The sequence below is a fragment of the Symsagittifera roscoffensis genome, chromosome 3, assembly GCF_963678635.1.
Source record: "Symsagittifera roscoffensis chromosome 3, txSymRosc1.1, whole genome shotgun sequence".
Lineage (NCBI taxonomy): Eukaryota > Metazoa > Xenacoelomorpha > Acoela > Convolutidae > Symsagittifera > Symsagittifera roscoffensis.
In genome coordinates, this window is record NC_087064.1 from 12470937 (window position 1) to 12484685 (window position 13749).

At 36.7% G+C, this 13749-nt stretch overlaps 2 protein-coding genes across 3 annotated transcripts in view; both read left to right on the forward strand.

The window, feature by feature from the left end:
* Nucleotides 1-13749, forward strand: part of LOC134842872 (acetyl-CoA acetyltransferase, mitochondrial-like) — a 134164-nt gene that overhangs the window by 5967 nt on the left and 114448 nt on the right. Inside the window, exons 2-6 of one of the 2 annotated variants that reach the window (XM_063859377.1) lie at nt 11501-11534; nt 11603-11723; nt 11797-11993; nt 12596-12766; nt 12953-13079. The exons of the other annotated variant lie outside the window; for it this stretch is intronic. Of the exons in view, the coding sequence (XP_063715447.1) occupies nt 11520-11534; nt 11603-11723; nt 11797-11993; nt 12596-12766; nt 12953-13079 (631 nt within the window). The 5' untranslated portion in view covers nt 11501-11519. The remainder of the gene's footprint in view (nt 1-11500; nt 11535-11602; nt 11724-11796; nt 11994-12595; nt 12767-12952; nt 13080-13749) is intronic. 2 annotated transcript variants of the gene reach the window in all.
* The window catches only part of LOC134842871 (ATP-binding cassette sub-family F member 1-like), a 362252-nt gene that overhangs the window by 1452 nt on the left and 347051 nt on the right, over nt 1-13749 (forward strand). The window lies entirely within an intron of this gene.

The following is a 13749-nucleotide window of genomic DNA, read 5'->3' on the forward strand; positions in this document are numbered from 1 at the left end:
TTCACTGAAACAAAAGCTCTCCAAATTAGACATCCAAAACAGAAGAAGTCCGAAGTAAACGAGGAAGCTAAGCAATTTGATAAACTAATGAGTACAGGCAAAATATCTGCCGCCATTGGCTGCCTTTCAGACAAGAAAACACAAAAAGTACTTCCCTTAAACGAAGTCATTGAAGGAAAAACAGTCCTCAATATCCTGAAAGAAAAACACCCCCCAGCCAAAACAGCGAACACTAACTATATAACTGAATTAAATGACGACACAATGCCATACCACCCCTCTATATTCGAACAAATAAACGCCAAAGAGTTTCGAAAATTAACCCTGAAAACGCACGGAAGCCACGGTCCCTCAGGTCTAGATGCGTGCGAATGGAGAAGGATATTAACTCACTTCAACCAGACATCCATTGAGCTTTGCAAAACAATAGCTAACCTATCCTATACAATAGCAACTAAAGTTGTCCCCACATGAAAACTTAACAGTTTACAACTCATGTCGCCTGATACCTCTGGACAAAAATCCAGGGGTATGGCCCATTAGTATAGACGAGGTTCTGAGAAGAATAATTGGCAAAACAATCACCCAATGTATAAAATCGGACCTTAAAATCTCGGAAAAAATTTCCAACTCTGCTTAAGCCAGAAGTGTGGAATCGAATATGCTATCCACAGCTTGAGGAAGGAGTTTGAGAAACCGGAAACGGAAGCCATACTACTTATTGATGCAGAAAACGCCTTCAACTCGCTCAATAGAGAACTTGCTCTGAAAAATGTGGAGATCCTTTGTCCGGCACTACATCATGCGCTGGCCAATTCATATAAACATCCCTCAAATTTATATGTCAATAACACGGTTTTGACATCTACCGAAGGCACAACGCAAGGTGATCCCCTCGCAATGGCTATGGACGGAATTGGAATAATCCCACTGATTGAGCTCCTGCAAAAGCCAAATTTCCACCAAAAATGGTACGCAGATGATGAAAGCGCTGCAGGTGATCTTAAGAGTCTCCGCGCAATACTGGACAACCTAGATGTGCACGGAAAGGCTTTCGGGTACAATGTGAAGCCCTCCAAATGTCAACTCATAGTAAAGGAAAATTGTCGTGAAAGCGCCATAAAAGTATTCGAAGGCTCAAATATTACAATGGTAGACGGTTTTAGAGTCCTTGGATCGGTCATAGGAACACCATCAGCATGCGATAAGTACATCGAAAGCAAAATTGAAAAGACAGCTACCCTAACTGAAAAGCTTTCCAAAATAGCTATAACATCACCACAAAATGCGTACTCCTGCTACACAAAAGGAGTTCAAAATAAATTAAGCTTTCTAACCAGAACAACTCCGGAAGCATTTAAAAAAATGGATGAAGTTGAGAGAAACGTAAGACAGCAGCTACTTCCTAGTATTACTGGTAAAAACCATATAACCGATGAGGATCGCAACCTTTTTGCACTACCACTAAGAATGGGAGAATTAGGCCTCCTCAGTAACACGGACTTTTCCAAAAACTATCAGTGGTCACGAGCCATTTGTGATCAGTTAGAAAACAGTGATTCAGAAATAGCTGAAACAGAACAAACTCTGACAAATAGAAACATCAAAACTGAGAAACATAACATCACACTCTCAAAAAAGGCTAAAATTATGGGGAATTGCTCATCAGAGAAAAAACTGACAATAAATTTAGCGCCACAGAATAAGCATCGAATTGGCTAAGCGTGCTCCCCCTAAAAAATACAATTTCTCCTTCAACAAATTAGAGTTTAAAGATGGATTACAACTGAGATATGGATGGTAACCACCAAACACCCCACATACATGCCCGTGTGGACAACTGTTCACACTGACCCACTCCATACAATGTCACAAAGTTGGAGACACTCATCTAAGACATAATGAAATTCGCGATACCTTTGCGACACTTCTGGACGAAGTATTCCATGATAATGTAATAGAGCCGAAACTTCAATCGTTGGAAGGCGAAAGCTTTCACAACAAAACAACCACTACTGAAGATGACGCTCGACTTGACATCAAGGCAAATGGAATCTGGGGAGGCCGATTCAGCCGAACCTTTTTCGATGTAAAAATTTTCAACCCCAATGCTAAATCCTGCCCCAAAACTATATCTGACGCCTACAAATATCATGAGAGTGTCAAAACATTAAAATACCAACAAAGAATTCTGGACGTGGAACACAGCAGCTCTGTTCCACTAATTTTTGCGTGTACCAGAGGAGCAGCACCAGACTCTACAAAAACCGTCCAGAACTTAGCAGAGAAACTAAGCGAAAAACCGAACGAATCATACTCGGACACAATTAACTATATAAGAACAAAAATAAGTTTTGCACTTCTAAGGAGTGCAATCCTCTGCTTTAGGGGGTGCAAAAAACTTAAAACTACATCCAACATAGACAATTCTATCTGTGCTGTAATCGAGGAGGGTAGATTTTAATTGACAATTCTCTTGATGCATTAAAATAGACTTGATTTATTCATAAAATTTTGTCGATGTATTTATATAGCGTTGGTATGGCCCTATCCAACCTGTGCACGTACCGTCGCATGACGGAAGGGCCCAATTTAATTGCCCCCCCCCCATTCTCTGGTATCAAGAAGAAAAAACTCTACTCAATCATTGTTTAGATTTACCAATTGCTATGGCAATTGCGCTCAACATCGAATTTTGGTTTTGTTTCCTGTAATGTTAAAATTGGCTGTTCCGAATGAATGAATGATCAGTATATCGATATAATTTAGAGTTTGGAATGATGTTGAATTTATAAATTTGACTCCTCGTTGGCAGTTCATTTGTTGTTCATAACTTAATTTTTGTCTTTCTTCTTGCTCTATGGCGGGACTGTGGATTTTATAGAGTACCTTCTTGATATTGTCAAGGAGGTTGGCCTATTTTTTTGTCAACATGTGAGTTGGTTGAAGTGTCTGAGCCTGTTATGAGTAGCACCCTTTAAAGGCATGTTTTTTGTGGCATCCGGTGCTTTAGAAACCGGCGATTTGCGATCTTGTTTTTATTTTAACTCAAGCGACATTGAGACAGTCTTTGTCAAATATTTGGTTGCTGAGCGGTTGTTTCCTTCTTTCTTGGTTAAATAAGTTTCGGTCTAAATTATTTCGGCTTATTGGCTTCATATGTTTCTTCTAACCACAAGGTTTCTCATTTTCAATGTTCAGGACAAAAAAAAACAAATTCTTCCTTCGAAGAGGGAACCTAGAAAAACTTTGTTTCATGGAATCGCAAGATCCTCCTGCGTCCCAAAACCTTTTAAACTGAAATGAAAATTGAGAACTGATACAAGAAATTATAAAAATGATTTTATTTTAAGTCATATCCTCATAGTGCAGATAAATGAAGTTGTTAGGATACTATAGCGATTCAATATGATGCCATTCATAGCACGTGGTGAGATTTGATGCAGATGATATGTTTTTGGAAGCTAGTCCTATAAATTCTGTCGCATGGCTTTCTCCATTTTGATGACGCACCAGTTTGTTAGAAGTATATTGAGGACATTGAGTACGCTCTCCGGTAAATATGTATCAATCGACCTGAATGCATTACGGTTTTGTCATGTAAATGAAATTAAAACTTGGTGATTACGAGCCGTAAAAACGTAGTAAAAAAGTACCACAAAACCAGAGTTGAACGTCTTGACACGTAATATTGTTTTTTTTTGCTACAACTAAAGTACTAAAATCGAAGAAAAAATCGCTAATTAGAAATTAGAGAACAATTTTAGAAAACGACAGTAATGAAATGGAAATTGAAATCAAAGTTTGCGAGAAAAGAAGCTTTCCGAGAAATAAAGTTTGTATTTTGGCAATAGGCAAGCATTTTGTATTAACGTATTTTACCAATAGGCAAGAATGGGGGTTAGAAAATTTAACTTACCCAAGGTCAGAGACTGCGGTTTTTCAATGAAGATTGGCAATCAGGAAGAGTCTGTCATGGAACTCTTAAACTGTTTCCTAAAAAACTTTTAGCGCTGCAAGCATTTCCCGAATTGAATCAAATTAACAACCATTATTTTCAGTTGACATTATGAGTAGATTGACGTTTGGAAACAGTCGATCCGTCTCCGTCGGACTGCGTGTTTTTCTCTACTGAATACAAGAAAAAATACAAAAATGTTGACGTATTTGCCCTAATTTTAGGAGTAACATCGTGGTCTGGATATACTAAGACTCAGCCATGGTTTCACTATTCCTGCATATAACTAATAATTTTGTTTCAATCGGTCGCTAGTTTTACTAAACGAATGAATGATCAATATATATATGGGAATGATGTTGATTTTATAAATGTGACTCCTCGTAGCAGTTCATTTACTGTTCATAACTTGATTCTTGTCTTTCTTTTTACTATATAGCGGGACTGTGGATTCTTTAAAGTAATTTTTGATCTTGTCAGGGATGTTGGCTCTTTAACTGTTAACCTTTGAGGTGGTTGAAATATGACATTTCCTATTTTACAGTAGATGCAGATGCAACCAAAATCTGAGCCTGTTTATGAGTAGCGTGTTTTATTGGCCGTTTTTTGTGGCTTTCGTTAATATAGAAAACGGCGATATGTTATCTTTTCCAATTTTTATCTCAAGCGACACAGACAATCTCTGTCGTTAAATTGGTTGCTGAGTCGTGCTCTGGATATCCGGCGTAAAATGCTCGCCCGTTATTTTCTTCTGATTTTCAGTTATTGCGACAAAATTGGGAGTGACTGGCTCATTTCGAATTTTTGAAAAATAATTGTAACGGTCATTCACTCAAGTCACATAAGAGGTCACGAAAAACAGACCTATAATCATTGGCTCAAGGGTCTGAGACACTACCTCTTTTAGTTATGTTCCTCAATCAGTCGCAGCCAACTCACGGTTCGCTTATGACATGGATTTTTAAAATCGCTACAGCTCAAAAGCCACTACCAAAATTTTCGCCACTCTAGATAGAAGTAAGTAGGCCCCCATCGCTAGCTCTCTGAGTTCCTAAAATGCACGAACACCATTAAAAACAGGGCTGGGACCTCAAGTGATCACCATTAGTTTTTATTCATTTGATCCAATGTACATTTGATCCATTAAAACGTGAAAGAAAATCAGAATAGATATGCTATTTAGCCTAGCTGAAATAAAAATCATCCAATCTAACCATGGAGTTTTCAAAAGTTTTACTATCAACCAATCAGAATCGAGCATTAAGCTCGCCTTTGCTCAATATAATCAGATGAAATGCGCTCAACGTATTAAATTTAAGTACTCCAATTCTACACTACAACACTGAAACTAATACTAGACGCGATCAAGCATGTTAAATATTACTCAAGGGGTTTTGTAGTGTAAAACTCAATCAATTCATAAAGTAGTACCCAAGAAGTGTCGTATCCCGTTATTTTACTATGAGGTCTCTGAAGATTGCTCTGAGTATTACTGAGTTTATTATTTAGTCGCTTTCCAAATGAAGAGGAAAGTTCTATGCCCGAGAGATATATCGGATGTCGTTCAATTCGCAGGGCGGTATTCCTCTTAAAACTCAAAGGGCAGAAAGATATTTTAGGCAGAGGCTTTAATTTCGAATCAAGCTGGTCACTCTCGCGGATATCTCTCGAGTGATTTTACAAAGTTTATAAACCAAGAGTATATGTTATTGTTTACACTCATCAAATTTATTTAACAAAGTTATCAGCAAAGGTTGGCCACTCTGTTTTTCATCGCCAAGCCTTTTTCGGAGTTTATTTTTTGAGTTCAAATGTTTACTTCCTGTTTCTTCATAATGATATTTGCTTGTCCCCTCGTTCACATCTTCTTGTTGTCTCACAGAAATTATAGTTTGTGGTCGTAAATACCAAATAGGGCCTTGAAGTAATTTGGTTGGGTCAAATAATGAATCACACCCATAAATGGAATTTAGGGATGTGACACTACCATCCTTGAAAAAGTTGCTATGGGTTCGGAAAGTTTCTGCGCTCTGCTTTTGTAGAAAAAACATGGGTACAGTTTTGATGCCCTCTTGTTCCACACACAGTCCGTTGGTCAGATTATATATGTCTACAAATATACGGCACATGGATAAATACATTTCATCAACAATGTGTTAAAAGTTGTGGTACAAATTTTCTTTAAAGTGATACAATTCTTTAAAGTGGTACTGTTAAGGTTACTGAAAGGTGTTATACGTAAGGTGTTATATACTTCCTAGTGTTCTTTCAGTTGTACTATATTTTGATTCATTGAATGAAGTCCTGGTTGTGACTTAGAAACATCCCAGTTGATGTATGATGTTTGCGAGGTGAAAGCGTGAGCTCTCACGTTATTGAGATCCATTGTCATCTCCAACTTTATTCGGCTCGCGTGATCTTCCACGTCATTCAGTGCTTCCTGAAATGGAGCTGTGGGTTCACTGGGGTCGGTATTTGATTCTTGTGTTAGTGGATGTGCTGAGAGTTGCATAGGGTCAGTTTTCTCCTTTTTACATTTGTGGTAGATCCACATGAAAAGGGCATGGAGAACCATCGAGCCGATGAAAGAAATTATACTCATTATCAAAGAATTTTTCAATGTCAGTCGATCATCAAAAACTCTTGCTAAGGAAGGTCGAAGTTTTCTCATATTCAGCGCTAAGGGTTTTGCTATTTTCCTCGTCTCTTCTTGATTTTGTACCTTCGGAATTTGGAGTAACTTCTTCTCCACTTCCTTGAAAAGCTCGATTCCTGCTTCTGTTTTTGTGTCGTAGTATGGCATATCCTCCAACTCTGGCAATTCGCTTAGCAAATTTGAGATCGGGTCCAGCAATTGGACATTGGTCTTGATTGCTGGGAGCTGTTCGCATGTTGCTAAACCAGATCGAATTTTTATGTTAGGCTCAACTAACTGTTTTCCACATTCCAGTGTTACAATGCAGATATGGCATCCCGGTAACTTTTCTATTCCACTGGCGGTTGTTGATTCTATATCGGACTCGAAGAGGGTGTATGCAGATATTGCTGATGTGATTAGCCATACCCCAAATCCTAGATTTTTAGTGGAAGGTAACTGGATCTGTTCGGTGTCGCATACTTTCAGTGTGTCTAGATTCCCTTCGAAGAAAATAGTTGCCTGACATGAGAATAAAATAGTTGCCTGGCATGATCTGTGTCCTGTCTCAGTAGGGATCATTTCGTGGCAAATCTGATTTCTTGAAGATCCAAGGCAGTGTTTCAGGTTGTACTCCGTTAATACTGTAGTTTTCATATTGTCCTCTGATATTGCCAAGTAGGGAGCTTCCGTTTTCCACATAATCGCTTTATCCTTCTCGTACTGTGGCATCGGGACTGAAATGGCATGAAAGACCGTAAATGAAGTTTGCCGAGAAGCTAGTGGAATGGCAGTCTTCCTTAGCAAGCCTTCTTTGATAGTGACCACGTCGGTAAGAAGCTGGGCTTCATAGTATGATAGAATTTCGTCCATGGGAATGGCTAGTGAAAGTAGATTTTGGAAACTTCTTCTTGAATTTTAATCAAGGAGTCCCGTGGGACTAGCGACATTGGCAGAAATTTATTCAGTGAAGACGGTATCGAGTTGAGCATGTTGATGCGATAGGAGTAGAGAGCTGATCGGTACGATTTCACATTTGCAAAAGTAATCGCAAGCAGCGAGGAGACCGTATCATAATTGAAGTTAATCTGCTGTCTTGTGAACAAAAGTTGATCACAGTCCCGTAGAATGTGAATGCTTTGCTAAAAAACTTCAAAATGCTCTTGAATGACTTCCCAGTTTCGATTTTGGATTTTTATCATTTCGTCTTGTGCCTGTTTTATCGAATTTAATTCACTCGTTACCATGAAGAATTTTTCATCTAGATTTTCTGCAAGCGAATAGACATTTTCAGCTATCAAGTAAGTTTTCGACCATTGCTGCACTTTAGTGGGCGACGTTCCCAATCAAGATTTCTCTTACTCCATGATCTGTACTCTCCTACCAACTGTTGTGCTCTCTGAGAACTGTACAACTGTACTCAAGTTTGATTTTTACGGATAAATTGCAATTAGCAATTTAAATCTCGTCTGATTTTTATCGACTTTTCAGCTGTTGTTAATTCGGCTGTTGTGATTTTTGACTTTTCATTTTTAGTTGCCGCGAGAAACTTGAGCATGACAGGTCCAATTGGAGTTTTCGAAAAATTCAATTCGAACCAAAAATAAATCAAACTTCTTTCATATGAACGACTGGCACATAAATTCTCATCGAAAACTCGTTTTATGACCGACTGGCACAAAATTTTAATCAGAGATGGTAGTCAAATGTAGTCCAAGCTACTGAGCATCGTCTAAGAGTGCTTTAGACCCATTGATGAATGCATTAAAGTTTTTTTTACAATTTTATTTTGTTTTGCAAAAGGTTTGTCAAAAATGTTTCTCAGAACAGATAACGATAGTCTACACACATCAAGTAGGTTAATGACCATCATACAAAACAGAAGACAGGTTATCGATTGGTCAATTTAGTTAATCTGATCTGGAGTTATCGAATCTGGCAAGCTGTAGATTTCTTTCAAAAATGCAATCCAGTCTCAGTTAGATTAAGTGATTTTGACAAAGCCACTGCAACGTTCAAGAAAAAACTAAAATAGTTCTGCACCAGTGAAATGCTATCTCATCCATGCAAATACATGTTCCGTTTTTGTTATTAAAGTTGTGTATATGAGAGTAACTTTAGAAATGTTTTTAATAGTGAAGTCTGTTATTTTTTGTGCCTACTAAATAATAGTAAGTTTTTCCTTCTCACGTGAACTCTTAGACAAATAAGAGCGTAACTCTTTTTCTTTCTGTAATTCATCATGATGGTCACTAAATTTTCCAATAAATAAATCGAAAAAACATAATTACCTTTGTGATAAGCAATGGTATTGCACAGGTGTTTAGAGAACGTTTTCCTGCGATTAACTCTGTTCACTCGTTGACTGAAAGAAACGTACAGATGAAGAACAGCAAAATTTCGAACTTGTCTGCATTCAAAATGCCGTTTTCTTTTGTTGTTTTTATTTGTTGTGATAAGCAAGTGTATTGCAATAGGGTACTGGACTTTTTTCCCCTTGTAATCAACTTTGTCCACTTGATGATCTCCAATTTCAAGATCTCCCTTTTCAGCACGTTGCTCTGCACTGCAGCAATCGTCTCTCTGTTGGAAACTGCAACAGACATGTTTTGAGCATGTTAGCATTTTGAATATCCGTCCTCGAAATTTGCTTTAAGTTGGTTGTAATTTTACCAATTTTTTTTTAATTTCTTTGTTTTTACCCTTGTATTTGTCCACAGGATCATTTCCTGAGGATCTCTAGAGGATCTTCACTTCTATAATTTAAGTAATAATTAGTTCAAGTCCTTTTCAGGTTGTAATTATCTTTTCAAAAAAATTCAATTTTTTTTCGGGTTTGTGGTTTTTGTACTAGTTTTTTTTCGGTTCGTTTTCGTTTTTTCTTAAACGTCATTTTTTATCTGGCTGGGTTCTTTTTGGTTTACTTTTTAAAGCATGATTTTTTTATCCAATTTAAAAAGTTTTTTATTTAAACTTTTTTTTTAAATATTCACTCAGCTTAAGTTTTTTACACAAGCAAAGCGTGTGTTATAGTAGGAACTCTCTTTTTTCAATCTAGGTCGCAAATATTGTTTCGCTAAATGTGTTCATTTTGATCAATAACCAGCTATAAAGTCTAGCCAATGCTAAGGATATTAACAGACTGTTATATTACAAGTAGAACTTTAGCTTCAAGGTATCATGAAGGTAGGGAAGGAGACATGCAACAAAATAAGACGGTTCGAATCTGGGCAGGGTCGGATGTTTTTAGTGAACGTTTTCGTACACTAGCTAAACTGCGTCCGCTCTATAAATTAAGGCGTGTTAGTTGGTAACTTTCTTTTTTTTCCGAATTTACTGGTACTGCTAATGCGTCATTGGCTTGCGTCACTTAGCAATTATGTATACTCATAATTGGCGTGCGTCACTTAAGAAGTTTTGTAGACTCAAATTTTTAGTCATTCAGTTTTCCCAGTAGCGTTATCGGTCATATTTTTGCCTGTGTATGTGAAGTGCAACTTCGCCTCTGTGTGTTACGTCGTCTTGTTTTGCGTGCTTGTGTCTATTGAGGGGAATGGGAGGATAATAACTTTTTATTAGTTATCAGGTCTTGTTTTTGATTTTTTCCCTAGCTTGTTTACATCGTGTTAAGTTTTTTCTAATTCTTTTTTTAACTTCTATTGTCTTAGTGTGAGTTTTTGATACTTAAATTTTGTTTGATAGATTTCGGCATTTCTGATTTTTGTGATTTTTGCTTCGCCTCTGTGTGTCAAATTTACCAACCCCGATTTGAGTATATCAGTTTTTTTCCTTATTTTTTTTCTGTTTATTCGGTGTAAAATGTTTCAGCTTAAAATATATTGGCTTCAAGGCCTCTGGTCGTTTGAGGAGTAAAAGTTTTTTATTCAATTGTTTCCAGGGGGGCTAAAAAACAATAAAAACATTTTTTTTCGGCGCAACGTGTCTGCTCAAGAATTTTCGGCTTTGTTACCGCTCTATAAAATTTTCGATTACTATTTAACTTTCAATAATTTTTAATCTTGGCGTTTTACATGAAAAGATTTTTTTTTGAAATACAAAATCAAGTCAAATGTAGAAAAAATTTTTGGTAGATCAATTTTTTCGACATAATTTTCGGCTTTTATCTCTAATTTTGTCGGTTAGTTTGTAATACTATGCATGAGTTTTATCGGAAGTAGTGTAATGCTTGGCTTCGCATATCGTTGTAAGTTTCTGATGGTGGAGGATGGAGGTAATTTGGTTCCAATATTTCGGAATCTTTTGCAAGTTTTATTTATAAAATATAGTTTGTGTGTCCATTTTATCATTATTCTAGCGAGCAGCGTGGTGTATTAGTACGAACCTTTTTTTTCGAACTCGCAAATAAAATCTTCATTAAAACTGATCACTTATTGTTGGCACTTTTGCTATAAGAACGATCTGTAGCCTTAGAAATTTTATAGCATCTGTTCTCTGCTTTATTTGTGGCTAGTGTTTGTGATTTATTAAGCGTCCGTGGCTGAGAGGTTGGTGCCGGATACTCATAATCTGTAGGTCGCAGATCGAATCTGAGACGTAGACGACTTTTTAAAATAATTCGAGGATTATTTTTGCTTTTTATTGCTCTTGATAGAGCTGACTTTTGTCGTTTTCTGGCTAGTGTTTGCAAAGCTTCGCCTCAGTGTATAAAACTGTGCTTCGCCTCTTTGTCCTTTTTTCTCTGATTAAGTGTTTTGCTTGGGAAAGTTAGCTGAATCGGTCATTATGGGGAGAGGGACTGTTCAATTGATCACGCCACCCAATAATTACACTCCATTTTTTCATCTCTTCTTTTTAACGATGACATTGATCAGACAGTGCAGTCCGTGTCAATCGGTCACTCTTGTTCGTCTGTAAGTTTTATGGCTTAAATATCAATTTTGTTTTTCAGGAATATATGCTACAGGAATGAAGCAATTAAAGGTAATTTTAACATCAATATATTAATGGCGAAAAAGTTCGAGTTTCCTAAATTCTAGTGGCTATTTTAGGATGTATTCATTGTAAGTGCAGTGAGAACACCAATTGCCTCTGCTTTTGTTGGAGCTTTGAAAGACGTCCCATGTCCTATCCTTGGATCACATGTTATTGAAAATGCAGTGAAAAAAGCGAGTTAGTAAAAAACTAAATAATACTTCTTTTTAAAATTAGAAATGATAGTCAAGTTATATCTTTTTTTTTCCAGATATCAAAGCAACTGACGTCAATGAAGTTTACATGGGATGTGTTCTACAAGCTGGTATCGGCCAGGCTCCTGCTAGGCAGGCAGCACTTAAGGCTGGTTTGAGTAAGAGCACTCCATGTACTACTGTTAACAAAGTATGTGCCAGTGGAATGAAAAGTATAATGATGGCTGCTCAAAGCATCATGTGCGGACACCAGGTAATAAACCGGAAACAAGTTTTATTGAACTTATGATACGTATCCTTTTAAAAGAGTCAATATAAGGAGACTTTTATATAGGCCGTGATGACGTTTTTTATAGGAAGTCTTTAAGTTTGTTCAGGGCCAAAAGTGCTTTTTTGCATTTTTTTAAATTTCTTTCTAAGTTCAGTTCATTTCCTTTGTGAAAAGGAAGGAAAACTCCACAATCGAACAGCAAAAGTGTAAAGGTCACGAAAAACGTGATCGACTTCAAATTTGGAAAGTGTATTTTAATTTTCTGATTTTTCAGCGGAATAAAAACTTTACCTATCGATCCAGTTTTCAAATTGAGTTAATTTTATCCAAAAAGTGACAAACATACGCTGTTCTTACAGTTTAAAGAGCTTTAAGGTCATACATCTTTGCTTTGAAATTCAAAAATTGAAGTTTTTCAAAAACCAGTTAGTTTTTTTTCTGGCCTCTAGTGTTCATTGACTCTTTTCCAATTTTCTGTCGGCTATGTTTGTAGTTCTACAGATAATAATTTAGATAAGTATCAGATATTGATATCTGCTAGCTGAACAAACATCTTTATCGATGATCAATAGTTTGCTCTTTAGGATGTTATAGTAGCTGGAGGCATGGAAAGTATGTCAACTGTGCCTTTTATCTTGCGAAGAGGTCAACCTCAGTACGGAGGAGCTACTCTGAGTGACCTTATTGTACACGATGGCCTGACTGACCCCTATAATAGTTGCCATATGGGAAACTGTGCCGAGAACACTGCCAAGGTAAAATCAACCTTACTAAAAACGAGTGAGCAGAAGAATTTGAAAAAAGTAAAATTCAGTTCTGGCTTCTACTTTAAATTCAAATGGAGTGCTGCAGTTTAGTTAATTTTTTAATGGCTTACTTTACTTCAAAGTCATATACTTGCTACATGAGATTCCTTCAAAAAAGTAATTTCCATGCAATAGGTGCAATCTATCAGCCGAGAGCAACAGGACGAGTTTGCGATGAGTTCTTATAAGAGATCTGCCAAGGCTTGGACAGACGGAGTCTATAAAGATGAAGTCGTCCCATTCACTAAAGTTCACCCAAAAAGTAAGGTCAAAACTCTTTTGTCTCCAAGGCACAACGCCAAGATGTGCGCCAGTTTATATTTTCCAGGAATAATCAAAATGTAACTCTTCCTCGTAGTGGAAATTGCTTACTCTAGTCAATCCATTTCGGTAACAAGGCTTTTTTCCTGCAAAAACAAGGTCTAATTTTGAGAGCAAAAAGCAAAAAAAACTTCTTTCCAATGTTGTGCGCCTCTCTTCTTAACTCTTGTCGGCTTAGTCGATATACGCCGAAAATTTTGTTTTCTTTTAATACTCATGATTTTTTTCGAATTTTTTGTAGCTGCTGCCTAGATTTTTGCGTCTGCCTACTTTTTCCGTATAATAGTAAAAATAAAAAATGGAACAAGCAAAGTAATTAAAAAACAATTTTCACAAGTAATGAATGTAGTGAGTACTCTTATATAGGTCTTGCTCATTTTTTTTTGTTTTTTTTTTTAGAAAAAAGTCTTAAAATTTGTTCTTTTTAAGTTAAGTAAATTTCTTTTGTTGTTACAAGGAAGGCAAACTAAACTGTCGAACAGGAAAAATGTATAGGTCACGAAAAACGTGATCGACTTCTAATTTCGAAAATGGAAATTAATTATCAGATTTCCCAGCGAAATAAAAGTTTTACCTACTGATGCATTTTTCTTAAATTGGGTTAATTTTTT